At 34.3% G+C, this 16271-nt stretch overlaps 1 protein-coding gene across 2 annotated transcripts in view; it reads left to right on the forward strand.

Annotated features, from left to right (window-relative positions):
- LOC138707717 (lysine-specific demethylase 7B-like) overlaps positions 1–16271 on the forward strand; it is a 95125-nt gene that overhangs the window by 22090 nt on the left and 56764 nt on the right. For both annotated transcript variants that reach the window (XM_069837567.1, XM_069837568.1), the window contains exons 6-10: positions 502–700; positions 2757–2861; positions 3615–3760; positions 4714–4915; positions 8327–8533. In XM_069837567.1, coding sequence (XP_069693668.1) covers positions 502–700; positions 2757–2861; positions 3615–3760; positions 4714–4915; positions 8327–8533 — 859 coding nt within the window. The remainder of the gene's footprint in view (positions 1–501; positions 701–2756; positions 2862–3614; positions 3761–4713; positions 4916–8326; positions 8534–16271) is intronic.

Consider the following 16271-nt stretch of genomic DNA (forward strand, 5'->3'; position numbering starts at 1 on the left):
TTTTTTCCTCACTCCTCTTCTTTTTTGTGCCCTTGATTAAATTCATATATTTTCTCATTATATATGTGGTTGTGTATGCATATTAGACTGCCATTAAAATGACCACAGTATTAAATAAACATTTTCCAATCTGTACACGATCCCTTTATTCCGTTTATTCTGCAAAGTCACAACACAAAAGTTTTCTGTATTCACTAATTCTTACCCCAATGATTCTCAGCTGAGATTGACGGCCAAGTATGCTACTCTCAGTGATTGACATGCTTTCAACTACCGTTTTATGTTATAGTCATTTGTCTATTTAGTTACTGAATGGATCATGTATTTCGGTCTTCAAAAGATTGTCCATACATTTTTTGATGAAGTGTATAGGCCTATATACTGTATTATTATAAACAACTATTACGATACAAGTGCGACAAAATTTGAAGAAAATTATAAACATCTTACATTATATTTTTATGGAATTCTTATTGATTTCTTTATTGTGTTATTTTTCAGTTTGGCACAAATGGTTGATGCTCCGTACATTGCCCGCAAACTGGACTGGGTGAATTATGTATGGCCAAATGACTTGCCAGATGATACTGAATTCAGAAAACCAGAAGTGCAAAAATATTGCCTTATGGGAGTGAAAGATTCCTACACAGATTTTCATGTAGATTTCGGTGGTTCATCCGTATGGTATCATGTGTTGAGGGTAAATATAATCTTTATTATATTAGTTCAGTATCATTCACAGGGTCATTTTCTAAATAAAAAAATTTATACACACCAGTGCATGCTTCATATAACTCTAGTGTTCTATTTCCAACCATTCAACAAATTAATGGTAAATATTTACTTTACATTTAGGCTGATATTCATAGTCAACACTTTCGATTAAAGTGTCCTTTGGAAGACGCAAAGTATCACTTTTCTGTTGCACAGTCGAAACTTTGGTGCAAAGGAGCACTTTGGATGAAAGTGTACTTCCGACCACACTTCGAGCCGAAAGTGACACTTTGTAGAAAAATGGCGGACGTCTTGGAAGTTGTCGAACTATTTATTAGAACGTGCGGAAGAGGTGGCACAATTAGCGGACAATGTACGAAAGCGCTACATTAGGGATAGGCCTAAAGACAATCCCGTGGAATTTTATAATGATATAGAATTTAAAAAAACGGTTCCGATTTGATAAAGAAACTTATTGAGACTGCTTATATTTTCGATGACTGGTTGACAAAAACGAATAATAGAGGTTTGTCAGTGCCTCCAATAATATAGTTATTGACTGCATTAAAATTCTATGCTACAGATATGTACCATACTTTAATATCTATAATATTATAGTTCAGGTATTTCTGTAGTAACATTCGTATATTTATAACCTCAATTCGATGAAGTTATATGTAGGTAGATATGCCTAGGCCTATATAACCTATTTTTTATTGCTGAAACGAATTTTTTAACTTAAATAATATTAAACTAACTTCAATCTAATGTAGGCATAACTATAAATTAGCATTGAGAGATCTCAAGTGCCTGCCTTCTATAATTACTTATATTCGGTTTAAAATGATTTTGATTTTTGTTGACTACCTGTATTTTGAGATAAGATTTATCTTGATGTTGATATAATCATTACTGTTTTGATACCGGTAATATATATTTTCACGCCGGTAAGCAATACATCTACTGTCTCTAGCTCATGTGCAGTCATAACCTCACCATGAAAAGAGATCTCATACTATTAGGCCTAGTTTGTTTTGCATTGTAGAATCATTTGGCATTCAAAATATTCCTGAAGAGCAGGCAATAATGGAAACGAGAGAGAGAAAATAGTAGTAGTAGGAATAATAATAATGATAATAATAATAATAATAATAATAATAATAATAATAATAGCAGTAGTAATGTGTTTATCTCATTCTTTTTTTACTTCTATTCACTATTCACGAAAAAGACAAAAATGAAAATAACGGAAATAACACGATATATCAATGAAGCAGATACGTATAAAACCTAACCTAGCGATATAAATTTAATTTTATATATATATATATATATATATATATATATATATATATATATATATATATACACAAAACTACTCAGTCCAACTTAACCTAACTATATAAACTAATAGAAGATATGTACAAAATGTAACCGAACTATATAAATCAGTGGAATGGATACATACAAAATCTAACTTAGTGACATAAATCAATGAAAAAGATATTTACAAAACCTAATCTAACTATATAAATTAATGGATTAGCTATGTACTGTACAAAACCTAACCTAATTTCATCAGCAGTATCACTAACTATTTAATAAAATGTTATATATCTGAACTGACAGAAATAATCTAAACTATTGGCAACAAAAACTAGAAACTGAAATAAAACAACTTTAAATATATATTTTCTTCCTCGTGCAATCAATAGGCTCCCAATTCAAATCACAAGCATTGTAATTTGTAGGTTATACGTCATTAATTTGTTATTGTTTGTTAACTTGTTTTGAAAGGCATTGTGGGACTTCTATTACCAAGCAAATTGTAACTCTACACTTTGCTGGTGTAAAATGACACTTTGTGAGTGCACTTCTTGAATCATCTATGAATACCACTAATATGAAAGAGCCACTTTCGTCAAAAGTGTCACTTTGCAAAGTGGTGATATATAGTGTCGACTATGAATACCAGCCTTAATATTGTATAAAGTTGATAACTGTCTGGTATACAAAATCTTCATTTCATTTTATTTCTACAGGGTCAGAAAATATTCTACCTCATAAGACCCACCCAGGCCAACCTGTCGTTATATCAGCGTTGGATGAATTCCAGTACCCAAAGTGAAACATTCTTTGGGGATCAGGTATTGCTGTAGTATTTTATTTAATTTTTGTTATTATTTGTTCGGAATTTTTTTACCCTTTTAAGATTACCTGAAATTACAAATCGCGTAATGCATGCTTGATTACTTAAAAGACTTCTGGGCGGGATACATGTAACTGAAATCAAGAGGTCAAGATGTGTATTCGGGAGATAAAAATATACAGTACTGTTTTTAATATTCTGTACTGACTTTTACAATTCTGGAACATTCAAACCGGATTTACTTCAGTGGTTAATACTTCGAAAACCGGTTTTTATTAGTTGGTCTCCTATTATCTGTCCAATTTTGTTTTATGATTCCAGTAACTTCATGAAATACGTTACTTGAAAAAAAAAAAGTAAGATTTTCAGAATTTTAAGAAAACTGCTAGTAGAAAGAATTTTAATAACAGGCATAACATGCTTGGGACAAAATCAAAATATGTTAAATTTGCCCCATAATAATACACCGTGATAATTACAAAATCTGAAGTTAAAGGTTAAAAAATGGGATAATTAAAAAAAAATGATCAACTTATTTACCAGCACGTGAATGCTTGTGTTGATCATTGCTGTAAACAAACTGAAGTTTTATCTTATGTGTTGAGGCTGCTTTCTGTTAATGTTGGTAAATTTTGTTTTCTCTTTCTGCCATTCAAGCTGCAATTTCATTACACACAACCTGTTTTTGAACTGAAAGTGTCACAATTATTTCACTGTATTAAGTTGAATCTTTGTTCTTTTTCTTTACTAGGTTGACATGTGTTACAAGTGTGTTATGAACGAAGGAGAGACAATGCTGATCCCTACTGGCTGGATTCACGCTGTTCTTACTCCTGTAGATTCTCTTGTTTTTGGAGGAAATTTCCTCCATAGTCTGAATATCAATATGCAGCTTCAGTAAGTAACAATATTATAATTCCTGGAATATTTTTCATTATAGTTATAGAGAAATTACTTATTGATTACATTTAAAAACAGTACGAGATGAGGTTCTTCAATGTTTATTGGTTGGTAGCTAATAGCTTGAGATGTACTCTACTAAGACCTTTCTGAACTCTGCTTGTCTGGCAGTGTTCATTTCACTTTCTGAGGCGGAGACATTAGGAAATAAGAGTTAATTACCCCTGATTGTGGGATAGTAAACGAGCATGACAAACAGAAGAACTGAATTTTGACGCGAGGGAGAAATTGCCAGTAAATTTTGCCTTTGTCATTTATGCCTTTTTTACATACGACAAGCAAGAATGGTTTATCACATTAATTTTGCATATTTGTTTGGGATTTTCTGTACTCTATTTTAAGATAAGAATATATTGTTTCTTTTTCTTGAAATTAACTTCAAAATTATAATGGCCTTTATTTTTGGCTGACCAAATTTGAATTTGAAGTTAGTCATAATAATAAACTTTGAAATTTTTTATGACCACACTAATGTCCAGTGTACAAATTTATCCATCGCAAATAAATCTTATGATTATTTGTGGGTGTGGGTAGACTATATTGTATAAGTCTGCAGCTCATTTATTTCATCAAGTCATTCTTAAATACAGGGGTCAAAATATTGTGTGATATCACAAGTATTGATTGAAGTCAAATGAACAGCACTGAATTAAAAAGTACACAATCTTCTGATTATTTTCAGTGTATTATACATATTAAAACAACAGAGGCATAAAAGTTTTTTGAATTCAGCTCCTCAAAACCATTTTAGATAATACCGAGGAATGTGCATTCATTACCTGGTGTAACATCAACTTGTGTCAAATTTTAAGATAACTTATCATGATGTTTAAATTGTGTTATTAACACTGAGATGTGCTACTGTATACTGTATGTTTAATTTTATTTAGGGTCTACGAAATAGAGAAGAAGATCCATACACCTGAAAAGTTTCGGTTTCCAGCATTTGAAACTACGAATTGGTATGCAGCTAGAAACCTTGCTAATGACTTGAGAGAAATGAACAACAAGGGTTTGAAATGCCCTCTTAATCTCCTCCAAGGAATTAAGGCCCTCATCATAACATTAAAGCAGTGGAATCAAGATAAAGATGTAAGTATGAAATAGTTCAGATCATGTATGCTAGCTAATATGTGATTAGTTGATTACAGTACTGTAATTATATAAATTTTCTGATCGGTGATGGAGAAAACTGTTCTCATTCCAGTGTCAAACATGCACTTGTTGTGTATCAGCAAATGTAGTTTTAATTTTTCAAGTTAGTATCAGTTATATGTGTATTATGCAAATCTGGCCGGATATTGATCCCGGGACACTTCGCTTAGCTCACGAATGCTCTCTCGACTGAGCTTCCCCAGGAACTATACACGAGACCATCACAATTTTTCCTTCATATTCACACAACTCAAATGGGCTGACAAGACGCCAGAACCCAACTTTGAGTGCACACAAATATTGTGTGACTTAAATTGTGGCTTCCTGTTAACGTTCCTCCAGTAATGAATATATTATGCAAATCTGGCTTTCAGGTAGTAGCTCCCTGTAAAGCAGGTTTGAATAATTTTAAGGAAATTTGTTCCGGGGCTGGGTATCGATCCCAGGACCCTTCACTTAGCGTATGAATGCTCTCGTGACTGAGCTACCCCAGGAACTATACACAACACCATCACAATTTTTCCTTCACTCATAGTTGGGTTCTGGCGTCTTGTCAGCCCATTTGAGCTTTGTGGATATGAAGGATTGATACCTGGCCCCAGAACAATTTTTCCTTGAAATTATTCAGTTATACGTGTATGTTACACATTATTATTATGTACACAGTGTGGCGATGGAAAAGTGGGACTGATACAGAAAAAAAATAATGATTCTATGTATGAACAATCAGAGCATTGATTATTCAAAATAGCTGTGTGTGGAATTTTGTCCCAGTGATATTGTACAGTTCTTTGAATGGTGCCCATGCATCAAAATAAGAATCTTTCACTGGTGCTTTTAGTTCCGGAGAGGAAAAGAAATGGAAATCATATGGTGCTAAGTTCTGTGAATATGGTAAATGTGACAGTGCACAAACATTTCTGCTCGCCAAAATCTCCTAATAGTAAGAGCTCTATGCATTGTCATATAACAGGAACTAACTGCTTTCTTCTTGGTACTGAGACATGCAGTTGCATTCTATGAAAGTTACATCTGAAACTGTTCAGATATTTAGCAGCACCTCGTTCTTGCAAAACATATTCGAGCGGTAATGATGCTCATATCCCACTAGTTGTATAAATATTTTCTGTCACTGTGAGAAGGCCGTATGGCCTTAACTCTGCCAGGTTAAATAAACCATTATTATTATTATTGTCATTATTATTATTATTATTATTATTATTATTATTATTATTATTATTATTATTATTATTGGGCGGCCGGGTAGCTCAGTTGGTAGAGCAGCTGGCTATGGACTGGAAGGTCCGGGGTTCGATCCCAGGTGGTGACAGGATTTTTTCTCGTTGCCAAACTTTCAGAACGGCCCTGAGGTTCACTCAGCCTCCTGTAAAATTGAGTACTGGGTCTTTCCCGGGGGTAAAAGGCGGTCAGAGCGTGGTGCCGACCACACCACCTCATTCTAGTGCCGAGGTCATGGAAAGCATGGGGCTCTACCTCCATGCCCCCCAAGTGCTTTCATGGCGTGTTACGGGGATACCTTTACCTTTTTTTTTTACCTTTTATTATTATTATTATTATTATTATTATTATTATTATTATTATTATTATAAACAAAGAGAAATAGTAATACAGTTAACTCTGAATATAGTGAACTCGGTTATAGTGAACATTTGGCTATAGTAAACTTAAATCATTGGTCCCAACCTGAATACATTAAAAATACATTAATATTTTTGTTTATAGTGAACCCTCACTTCGGTTATAGTGAACCTTGTATCTTGACAAATTCTTTTTAAGTCAGACCTTGTATAAAATTGAAAGAATGTGTTGAGAACATCATTCTAAGTTTCTTACTCCTTAAGTCAAAGGACAAATGTAGGATTAGTGATTCCTAGACAATGCGCTGTACTGTAAATCCAGGCAACACGTGACGACTTTGCCTCACTCTACTGTTGAACGGTTGACATTCTGTTCTTAGGAATTCTACTCTACTGTTATTTCTAATCCTCCACCGTGAAAGGGTTGCCTTTTGTTATCAGAAACATTTCCATTATGACTGATAGCATCGACACAACGGAAAATGAAATTGCCTTCTTTTATTAAAAGGGGACAGACATTATGTCCAGAGCATAAATGAAGGTAAGATTTCGATGGCTTTCAAACTCCATCAACTCTCTCCCAGTTTCCATTTAAGTGATCTGGGAAATTCCAGGGCTGAGTATGCAGTGGCACCATAACAGCGTTTGTCATTTCTACCTGATGTAATGTTCCAACAGTGAATGTACTGTATAAAAATGTCGAAGCATAAAGTGTTTTCTTTGGAAGATAAGGCAAATATTATAAGTGACATTGAACGTGGTCTTTTGCAAGCGGACTTGGGTCGACAGCATAGTTTAAGTAAATCAATTGTGAGTAACAGTATAAAGTGTAATCCATTCCACAAAAATGAAATATTTTATTTTCTTGTTCACAATTTCATTCATTTCTGTCATTTAAGGTTAGGGAAGAGACATTTCGGATATAGTGAACCTCAGATATAACGAACAAAATATGCAAGTGTATGTGTATGGATTTATTCACACTGCAATGGGTATATACCTGGTGGCAGTGGTAACTAATTACACTTAATAATGACAATAATAAAGTTGTTAATTAAAAATACACTTAATAATAATACCAATAATTAATACTAACAATAATTTATAATAATAATAATGATATAATAATAATAATAATAATAATAATAATAATAATAATAATAATAATAGTAATAATAATAATAGTGAATATCCTAAATTAAATGAAGCACGATCACTTAAAATAACATTTAAAATAAATCTAATTTGTATCTTAAATCTAAGTTCGAACTAAAACCCACGAGTATGATATGTTCATATCTGCACAAGTACCTTTCCACATTAAACTCATTTCACTGTCAACTCACTCACTGCACTGGAACTACGACACATTTCACTGATTCTATCCTGATTTCACTAACACTTCAAAAACATTTCACTGTTCAAATACTTTGCGCTGCCACCATAAACTATAAAGCTTCCCTGACAGTCTGCAGAGGTTCACTATATCCGGAGTTGACTGTATTTACAAATGAGACCCAGATATAATAATTCATTTGCTTCTTTTGTTTTGTTTAATTGTTAACTGGCCATCATTTTCTGAATGGCCATTGCTTTTTAACTATTTGTTGGGGATGGTAAAACAGGTGAGTTCATGTTCTCTCTGTTATAGAAATTACGAAGTTGATATGTAACACTTTAGACTTCAGATATATTGCACAGAGTCTCCAATTGTAGTTCTTGTTATACTTATAATCATCTTCAATTTCAGAGTAGCAAGGTTCGGAGGGAAGAAATACCATTAAGTATCCAAAGTCAGAAACTTCTAAAAGACTTAAGCAAAGAAGTGAGGCATGCAGAACGGTTCCTCAACTCTCTTAACCCACCAAAACCAGAAAGGGAGTCTAAAAGAAAAAAGAGGAAACCAGTTAACAAAGATTTTGTGGATTTCTCCCAGCCACAAAGTCTTGAAGAACCTGTAAGTATTTGTCTTTGCAATGTTTTCTGTTTAATTATGCAGCAGTTCAGTATGTTTCATGCCTATGACACAAATGATCAAACTGTAAATATGTTTGATCATTTCCTCTCTTAAAACACCCTTCATGCCTGGAAGGATAATGTAGTTAAATTTAAGAGTTGTCCAAAATTTATATTTCCCAATTTATTACCTCACTTGTGAAATTAAGAATTCAATTTTCAAGTTCTACTACACGAGTTGTTATTTCTGTCTTCAGCGAAGTTATTACGAACATTTTTATAACAAAAATCCTGAAAGATTTATTTTCCAAGATGGACGTTTAAACAGTTAATAGGATTGTGTTGGATGTTTTAGATTTTATATCATGTCATGGAAAGACAACTGTGTCTTTAAGGATTTATAATTTCATGATTTGGTTTCACATTCATAGACAGGTTTGACTGACTGACTGACTAACCAATTGATCGACCAGCTGACCAACCGACTACACTGAACTGACGACTGATAGGCTCTTAGAAGAGACAGAGACAATTGATTCGCTTACAGAGGTTGTGCCAGAGAAGGTGAGCTACAGTAGATTAGAATTCGCTCAAAATTAACCCATACCCTCCGTTCTGTTCCCCAGTCCACATGGATATTTGAAGTCCAATTTTAACTAATTTAAGAGTACGAGGCGCATCCAGAAAGTAAGTTTCCCGATTTTTTCCCCTTGAAAGTAAACGTAATTAGCCATGTCAATTGCGCATGCGTAACAGATCTATGACATATCAATCATATGCCAGCTGGACAGGTCCCGCCTGGTGCCAGTAGCATGGCAGCAGTGGTCCGAAATGGAAGCTCTTATTCCTTCTCCCGCTGCCTGCGAGGTTCAGTCAGTGATAAAGTTCTTTAATGCACAAAGCATTGCGCCAATTGAAATTCATCGGCAGCTCTGTCAGGTCTATGGGCCGAACGTCATGAGTAAGCAGATGGTGCATCGCTGGTGTAGGCAGTTTTCCGAAGGTCGTCAAAGTGTCCATGATGAAGAGCGCAGTGGGCGACCGTCCCTCATCAATGATGATCGTGTTGAGCTGGTGCGGCAGTGCATCATGGAGAACTGTCGCTTCACGATTATGGAGCTGAGCAGCCATTTTCCGCAGATATCGTGATCCTTGTTGCATGAGATTGTCACTAAGCACCTGCTGTTCAAAAAAGTGTGTGCCGGGTGGGTGCCGAAAAACCTGACACCCGAACACAAAATGCAACATTTAGGAGCAGCACTGACATTTCTGCAACAGTATCACGATGATGGCGACGAGTTCCTCGACAGGATCGTCACGGGCAATGAGACTTGGATTTCGCACTTCACCCTGGAAACCAAGCAGCAGTCAATGCATTGGCGGCATAGTGGATCTCCGGTCAGGACGAAATTCAAACAGATGCTGTCAGTACAGAAAGTGATATGCACGGTGTTCTGGGACAGGAAGGGCATTCTGCTCATTGACTTCCTTCCAAGAGGTGAAACAGTGAACGCTGACCGTTACTGTGAAACACTGCGAAAATTGCGACGTGCCATTTAAAACAAGAGGCGTGGAATGCTTACTGCAGGTGTTGTGCTCCTCCATGACAATGCTCGTCCACATACGGCTCGGCACACAGCAGCTGTTTTGACGGAATTTGGCTGGGAGTTAATTTGAGCATCCACCCTACAGCCCTGATCTTGCTCCGAGCGATTTTCACGTTTTCTTACACCTCAAGAAATTCCTGTCCTCCGGTGAGCGTTTTGGCAATGACGAAGAGCTGAAGACGTCTGTCACACGCTGGTTCCATTCACAGGCGGCAGAGTTCTGCGACAGAGGGATACAAACGTTGATCCCACGATACGACAAGTGTCTCAATTCTGATGGTGGCTATGTTGAAAAATAGCTGAAACATTGCTGTACCTGTTGCCAATAAATGTTTTCCTGAAAGTGTGTGTTCTTTTTTTTTTTTTTTTAATAGGGAAACTTACTTTCTGGATGCGCCTCGTATTTCCAACCTATACTCTTAAGACAAGGCTTTAGTGATCTTTTCCCTAAGAAGGTTGAGTTTCTTCCTCTTCTCCCACAGTAGCTGACAAAGGAAAAGCAATAAAACCTGAAGTTCCCTAACTGAATTATGAGGCCTTCACAGGTTTCTTACCCTAGCTTCAGTCATTGCCTAGATTCTATAGTGTGTGCATGCTGCAAGATGTCGTGTTTCTTCTGGCTGTGGCTTAGTGATGAGGCTGATGAAGAACAAGATCCTTATTCACAAAGTTTTAAATATTTTCTACTGTGGTATGTAAAATTGTATTTTATGCACTGATATTACTGCCCCTTTGTAGCACTTATGTGAAATAAAAGCTACTGTGCATAGAACGATGCATTATAGGACCCAACCTGTCTGTATAACAGCCAGAGAAAAATAGATCAAGGGAAGGAATGATTGATTTGGTTAATGAAATTATCGATATTGGCTATAAATTGCATATTATTAAATCTAGACTGGGATGGCAAAACATGATATGTGCACTTTTCATAATTTTACAGGAGAGCAATTTTAAACTTTTGAGTTAAATTTAAAAATATATGAATTAATATTGGAAATTAAGACAGTAGTAGTTTAATAGATAATTTACTCGAGATGTTGAATTTAAATTTGGATTTGAAATTTTTTTCAATCGACACTTTCAAATTTGAAATTTTCCGACATATCATCTTTTGCCCAATTATTTTAATGTAAATAAAAGAGACAAATCAGAAGGTGGCAAAACTTTAAATTTTACATAAAATAGTATAAACCTATTTTCTTCATCAACTCTGCGAAAAGAAACTATGTTTGTAGATTATTATTATTATTATTATTTGATTAATGGATTTGAGGGAGGTGGGATATGATGGTAGAGACTGGATTAATCTAGCTTAGGATAGGGACTGGTGGCAGGCTTATGTGAGGGCGGCAATGAACCTCCGGGTTCCTTAAAGGCCAGTAAATAAGTATTATTAATTGAAACAACTGTAATCGTAATATTAAATAAAATGTTTTGTTTTGAGTGCACAAGAAATTAACTCAGAACTATATTAATTATTAATTTAAAGAAAAACGGTTTTGTTTAGAGATAAGGCAGGAGTTGAATTACAATCACCTACAGTTTTTCACTATTTCTGGTTTGTTTCCACCGGTCACTGTCCTCTGATATTTCACCATCAAGTACAGCTGCAGTATGTGAAGTTCTCAATTATCTGTAGGGATCATAGCAGTCCTCACCAATACGAGTAGGAGTCAGAGAGGCCCACCAAGTCCCTTTACAGTTTCTAACTACGTTTTCGCGTTAAGTGGCTTTCATGTTTTCGATATATGTTAGTAAATTGTTTTATGAAGATAATACTGTAGTTTCTCTCTTCACTGTTTTTAGTTTTCGGACCATACTTTCCTCTATTCTCAAATATAATAAATACACATGGGGAAACTTTCTTCTAGTGTATAAGATTATTAATCTGACCTCTTAGATTATAGGTCATGAATATGTGAAAACATTTTTTTAACAATTGAATTGTCTCATCCCCTGCAATTTGTCAATTTATAATTTACAATAATTTTTCATGTATGCTGGATAATATTTTGTCACCTATTTTTCCTTTAACTTTCGTTTTGGATAATATTAAGTTTTGAAAGTATTTTTCAGATTTCTTTAAAATTCTGAAGATGAGTTTGTTTTTCTTGAGAAAGTGATGTATGGTACATTCTTCTACAGTATTAAACCAAAGGTCTAAATGTTAATGTTATGTTTTATTTAACGACGCTTGCAACTACCGAGGTTATATCAGTGTTGCTGGTGTGCCAGTAAATCTACTGACATGAGCTTGTCGCATTTAAGCACACTTAAATGCCATCGATCTGGCCTAGGATCGAACCCGCAACCTCGGGTATAGAAGGCAAGCACTATACCAACTGCGCCAATCAGGCCGACCAGAGGTCTAAGGCTGGTATTCATAGTCGACACTTTCAATTAAAGTGTCCTTTGGAAGACGCAAAGTATCACTTTTCCGTTGCACAGTCGACACTTTGGTGCAAAGGAACACTTTGGATCAAAGTGTAGTTCCGACCACACTTTGAGCCGAAAGAGGCACTTTGTATAAAAATGGCGGACGTCTTGGAAGTTGTCGATTATTAGAACATGTGGAAGAGATGGCACAATTAGTGGACAATGTACAAATTAGAGATAGGCCTAAAGACAATCCCGTGGAATTTTATAATGATATAGAATTAAAAACAAAAACGGTTCCGATTTGATAAAGAAACTTATTGAGATTGCTTATATTTTCGATGACTGGTTGACAAAAACGAATAATAGACGTTTGCCAGTGCCTCTAATAATACAGTTATTGCCTGCATTAAAATTCTATGCTACAGATATGTACCATACATTAATATATATAATATTATAGTTCAGATATTTCTGTAGTAACATTCGTATATTTATAACCTCAATTCGATGAAGTGATACGTAGGTAGATATGCCTAAACTATTTCCAACTAAAGATTGAAGTAGATGTAAACAAAACCGAAATGTATTACACCGCAATCGCAAGCTAGCTACCAAAGCAGCCACCAGGGCGCATTATTTCAGCAAGTGAGCACGCAGGGCAGCCACCGTCTGATATATTGCAGACATTTCAACACATTCATTGAACTAACCCGTGAAATGCTCACAGAGGGTTAATATTTATTATTTCTTTACTGGGAATAGTGGATTTTCTTTTTCTGTAGATTCATGATTAAATGTTATTCTTTGAAGAGTGGAAAATTTCTTTAATTCTACAGTAATTTATTTGAGGTTGGCAACACTGAATCTCGCACTGTGTTATACCAGCCTATTACGCATGCGCGTTGCCATAATACACGTTACAATGATTTAACATGCAATGTCTGAAACTACTAATATAAACATGTTGTTTAAATCGTAAGAAAGTGTTCTTATAAGCATCTTTAATTCACTTGTATTCCATGTATATTATACATTTTATTATTTTAGAAGGAACTATTTTAATGTGAGGAAGAAGATGACAAGCATGACTTTGGAGGCGTTGTGCGTCCAATAGCCAATCAGGAACCATTATGCCACGTGCATTTATTTACATTTACTTACATTTACTTCAATCTTTAGCTGGAAAGAGAGTATATAACCTATTTTTTATTACGGAAACGAATTTTTTAACTTAATATTAAACTAACTTCAATCTAATGAAGGCATAATTATCTTAAATTAGCATTGAGAGACCTCACGTGCCTGCCTTCTAAGCAGATTCCATAATTATATTGAGTTTAAAATGATTTTGATTTTTGTTGACTACCTGTATTTTGAGATAAGATTTATCATGATGTTGATATAATCATTACTGTTTTGATACCGGTAATATATATTTTCACGCCAGTAAGCAATACATCTACTGTCTCTAATTCATGTGCAGTCATAACCTCACCATGAAAAGAGATCTCATACTATTAGGCCTATTTTGTTTTGCATTGTAGAAACATTTGGCATTCAAAATATTCCTGAAGAACAGGCAATAATGGAAATGAGAGAGAGAAAATAGTAGTAGTAATAATAATAATAATAATAATAATAATAATAATAATAATAATAATAATAATAATAGCAGTAGTAATGTGTTTATCTCATTCTTTTTTTACTTCTATTCACTATTCACGAAAAAGACAAAAATGAAAATAACGGAAATAACACGATATATCAATGAAGCAGATACGTATAAAACCTAACCTAACGATATAAATTTAATGATTATACACAAAACTTAACCTACTCAGTCCAACTTAACCTAACTGTATAAACTAATAGAATATATGTAGGCTACAAAAATCTAACCGAACTGTATAAATCAGTGGAACGGATACATACAAAATCTAACTTAGCGACATAAATCAATGAAAAAGATATGTACAGAACCTAATCTAACTATATAAATTAATTGATCAGTTATGTACTGTACAAAACCTAACCTAATTTCACCAGCAGTATCACTAACTATTTAATAAAATGTTATATATCTGAACTGACTGAAAGAATCTAAACTATTGGCAACAAAAACTAGAAACTGAAATAAAACAACTTTAAATATATATTTTCTTCCTCGCGCAATCAATAGGCTCCCAATTCAAATCACAAGCATTATAATTTGTAGGTTATACGTCATTAATTTGTTATTGTTTGTTAACTTGTTCTGAAAGGCATTGTGGGACTTCTGTTACCAAGCAAATTGTAACTCTACACTTTGCTGGCGTAAAGTGACACTTTGTGAAGTGCACTTCTTCAGTCGTCTATGAATACCACTAATATGAAAGAGCCACTTTCGTCAAAAGTGTCACTTTGCAAAGTGGTGATATAAAGTGTCGACTATGAATACCAGCCTTAAAGTTTTAGCAGGAACTATTTCACCTTTTCTCGTAGTATACTCCGTCCCACATTTCTTCTTAATTTTCTCTTCTTCTGTCTTTGAATGTTTTATTTGTTTTACTCTCTTACTTTCTTATAGAATTTATTGGATCTTCTTTTGTCATTATCCTGCCCTTGAGTTTCTTCATTTACTGTAGAATTGATTGAATCTTCTCTTGTTATTATCACCCACTTTTGAGTTTCTTAATTTCCTCTAGAATTGATTTAATCTTCTCTTGTCAATATTATACTCTGTTTCTTAGTGTATTCAATCACTGTTGAATTGATTTGGATCTTCTCTTATTATCTGTCTCTGTTTTCTCACTATCCATTACCTGCAATATTTGAGGATTGACATCAGAAATGTCTTGATCATTATAGCTTTCACGTGTATCATATGTTGATAATAAATTAAAATTCCCCCCTTTTTCAGATATAGAATTTCCAGGACTTCAGTTACTATCTGCAATTGAATCACATTCGTCACTTTCATGATCTATGAAAAACACTTCAAATAGGTCAAATTATTTACCTGTAAATGCATTAGTAATTAATTTCGAACTGTGATCTTCTTCATATTTTCTTCCAAATCCATAAAATTATATTCTTGCTTACTTATAGCAATCTCCATCTCAGTTGACCGCGTTGACTGTGTTTTCATAATTTTTCCTCCAATGTCCGTAATAGTTTGTTTTTTTATATCTGTTGTGACCTCCATGTCTTCTAATTCATATCCATTATTAAAATTTTGCTACACTGAGATGAGAAGAAAGCACATAACTATAATATTCCTGCTCTAGTTACATTACTTCACACTTGATCAGGGCTTTGTGTATCATTAAAGAGCTTCTTCTTTGAAATTTCAAATCAAGCATATCACATCAAAACATTTCGCCCACATAAGACACTATTGATTCTCGCCATAAACTAGTGTAATCATTTAAACTGTATAACAAATTAAAATTTCAAACAGTTGTTAATCATTATTTTGCATTGATGAGAGTGCCAATACACACGTTTTAACTTGGAAAGTTTCCGGAATAGCAGATGGCAAAACATGTCATGTCAACATACCAATCTTTGCCACCTTAGAAAATTCTAAGACCAAACTTGATATGTACACTTATCAAATTCTGCCACCTCACAAAATTGAAAGATTTCACATATCGTGAAGTGACCGGACTTAATATTACTGTAATTATTTATCTTAGACATAACATGCTTTGCCAGTATATAGATCTTCATGAAACCTACCAACTGAGCTGAAAAACAGAAACTGGCCAA

This window comes from Periplaneta americana, chromosome 10 (assembly GCF_040183065.1).
Source record: "Periplaneta americana isolate PAMFEO1 chromosome 10, P.americana_PAMFEO1_priV1, whole genome shotgun sequence".
In the NCBI taxonomy this organism is placed as follows: domain Eukaryota; kingdom Metazoa; phylum Arthropoda; class Insecta; order Blattodea; family Blattidae; genus Periplaneta; species Periplaneta americana.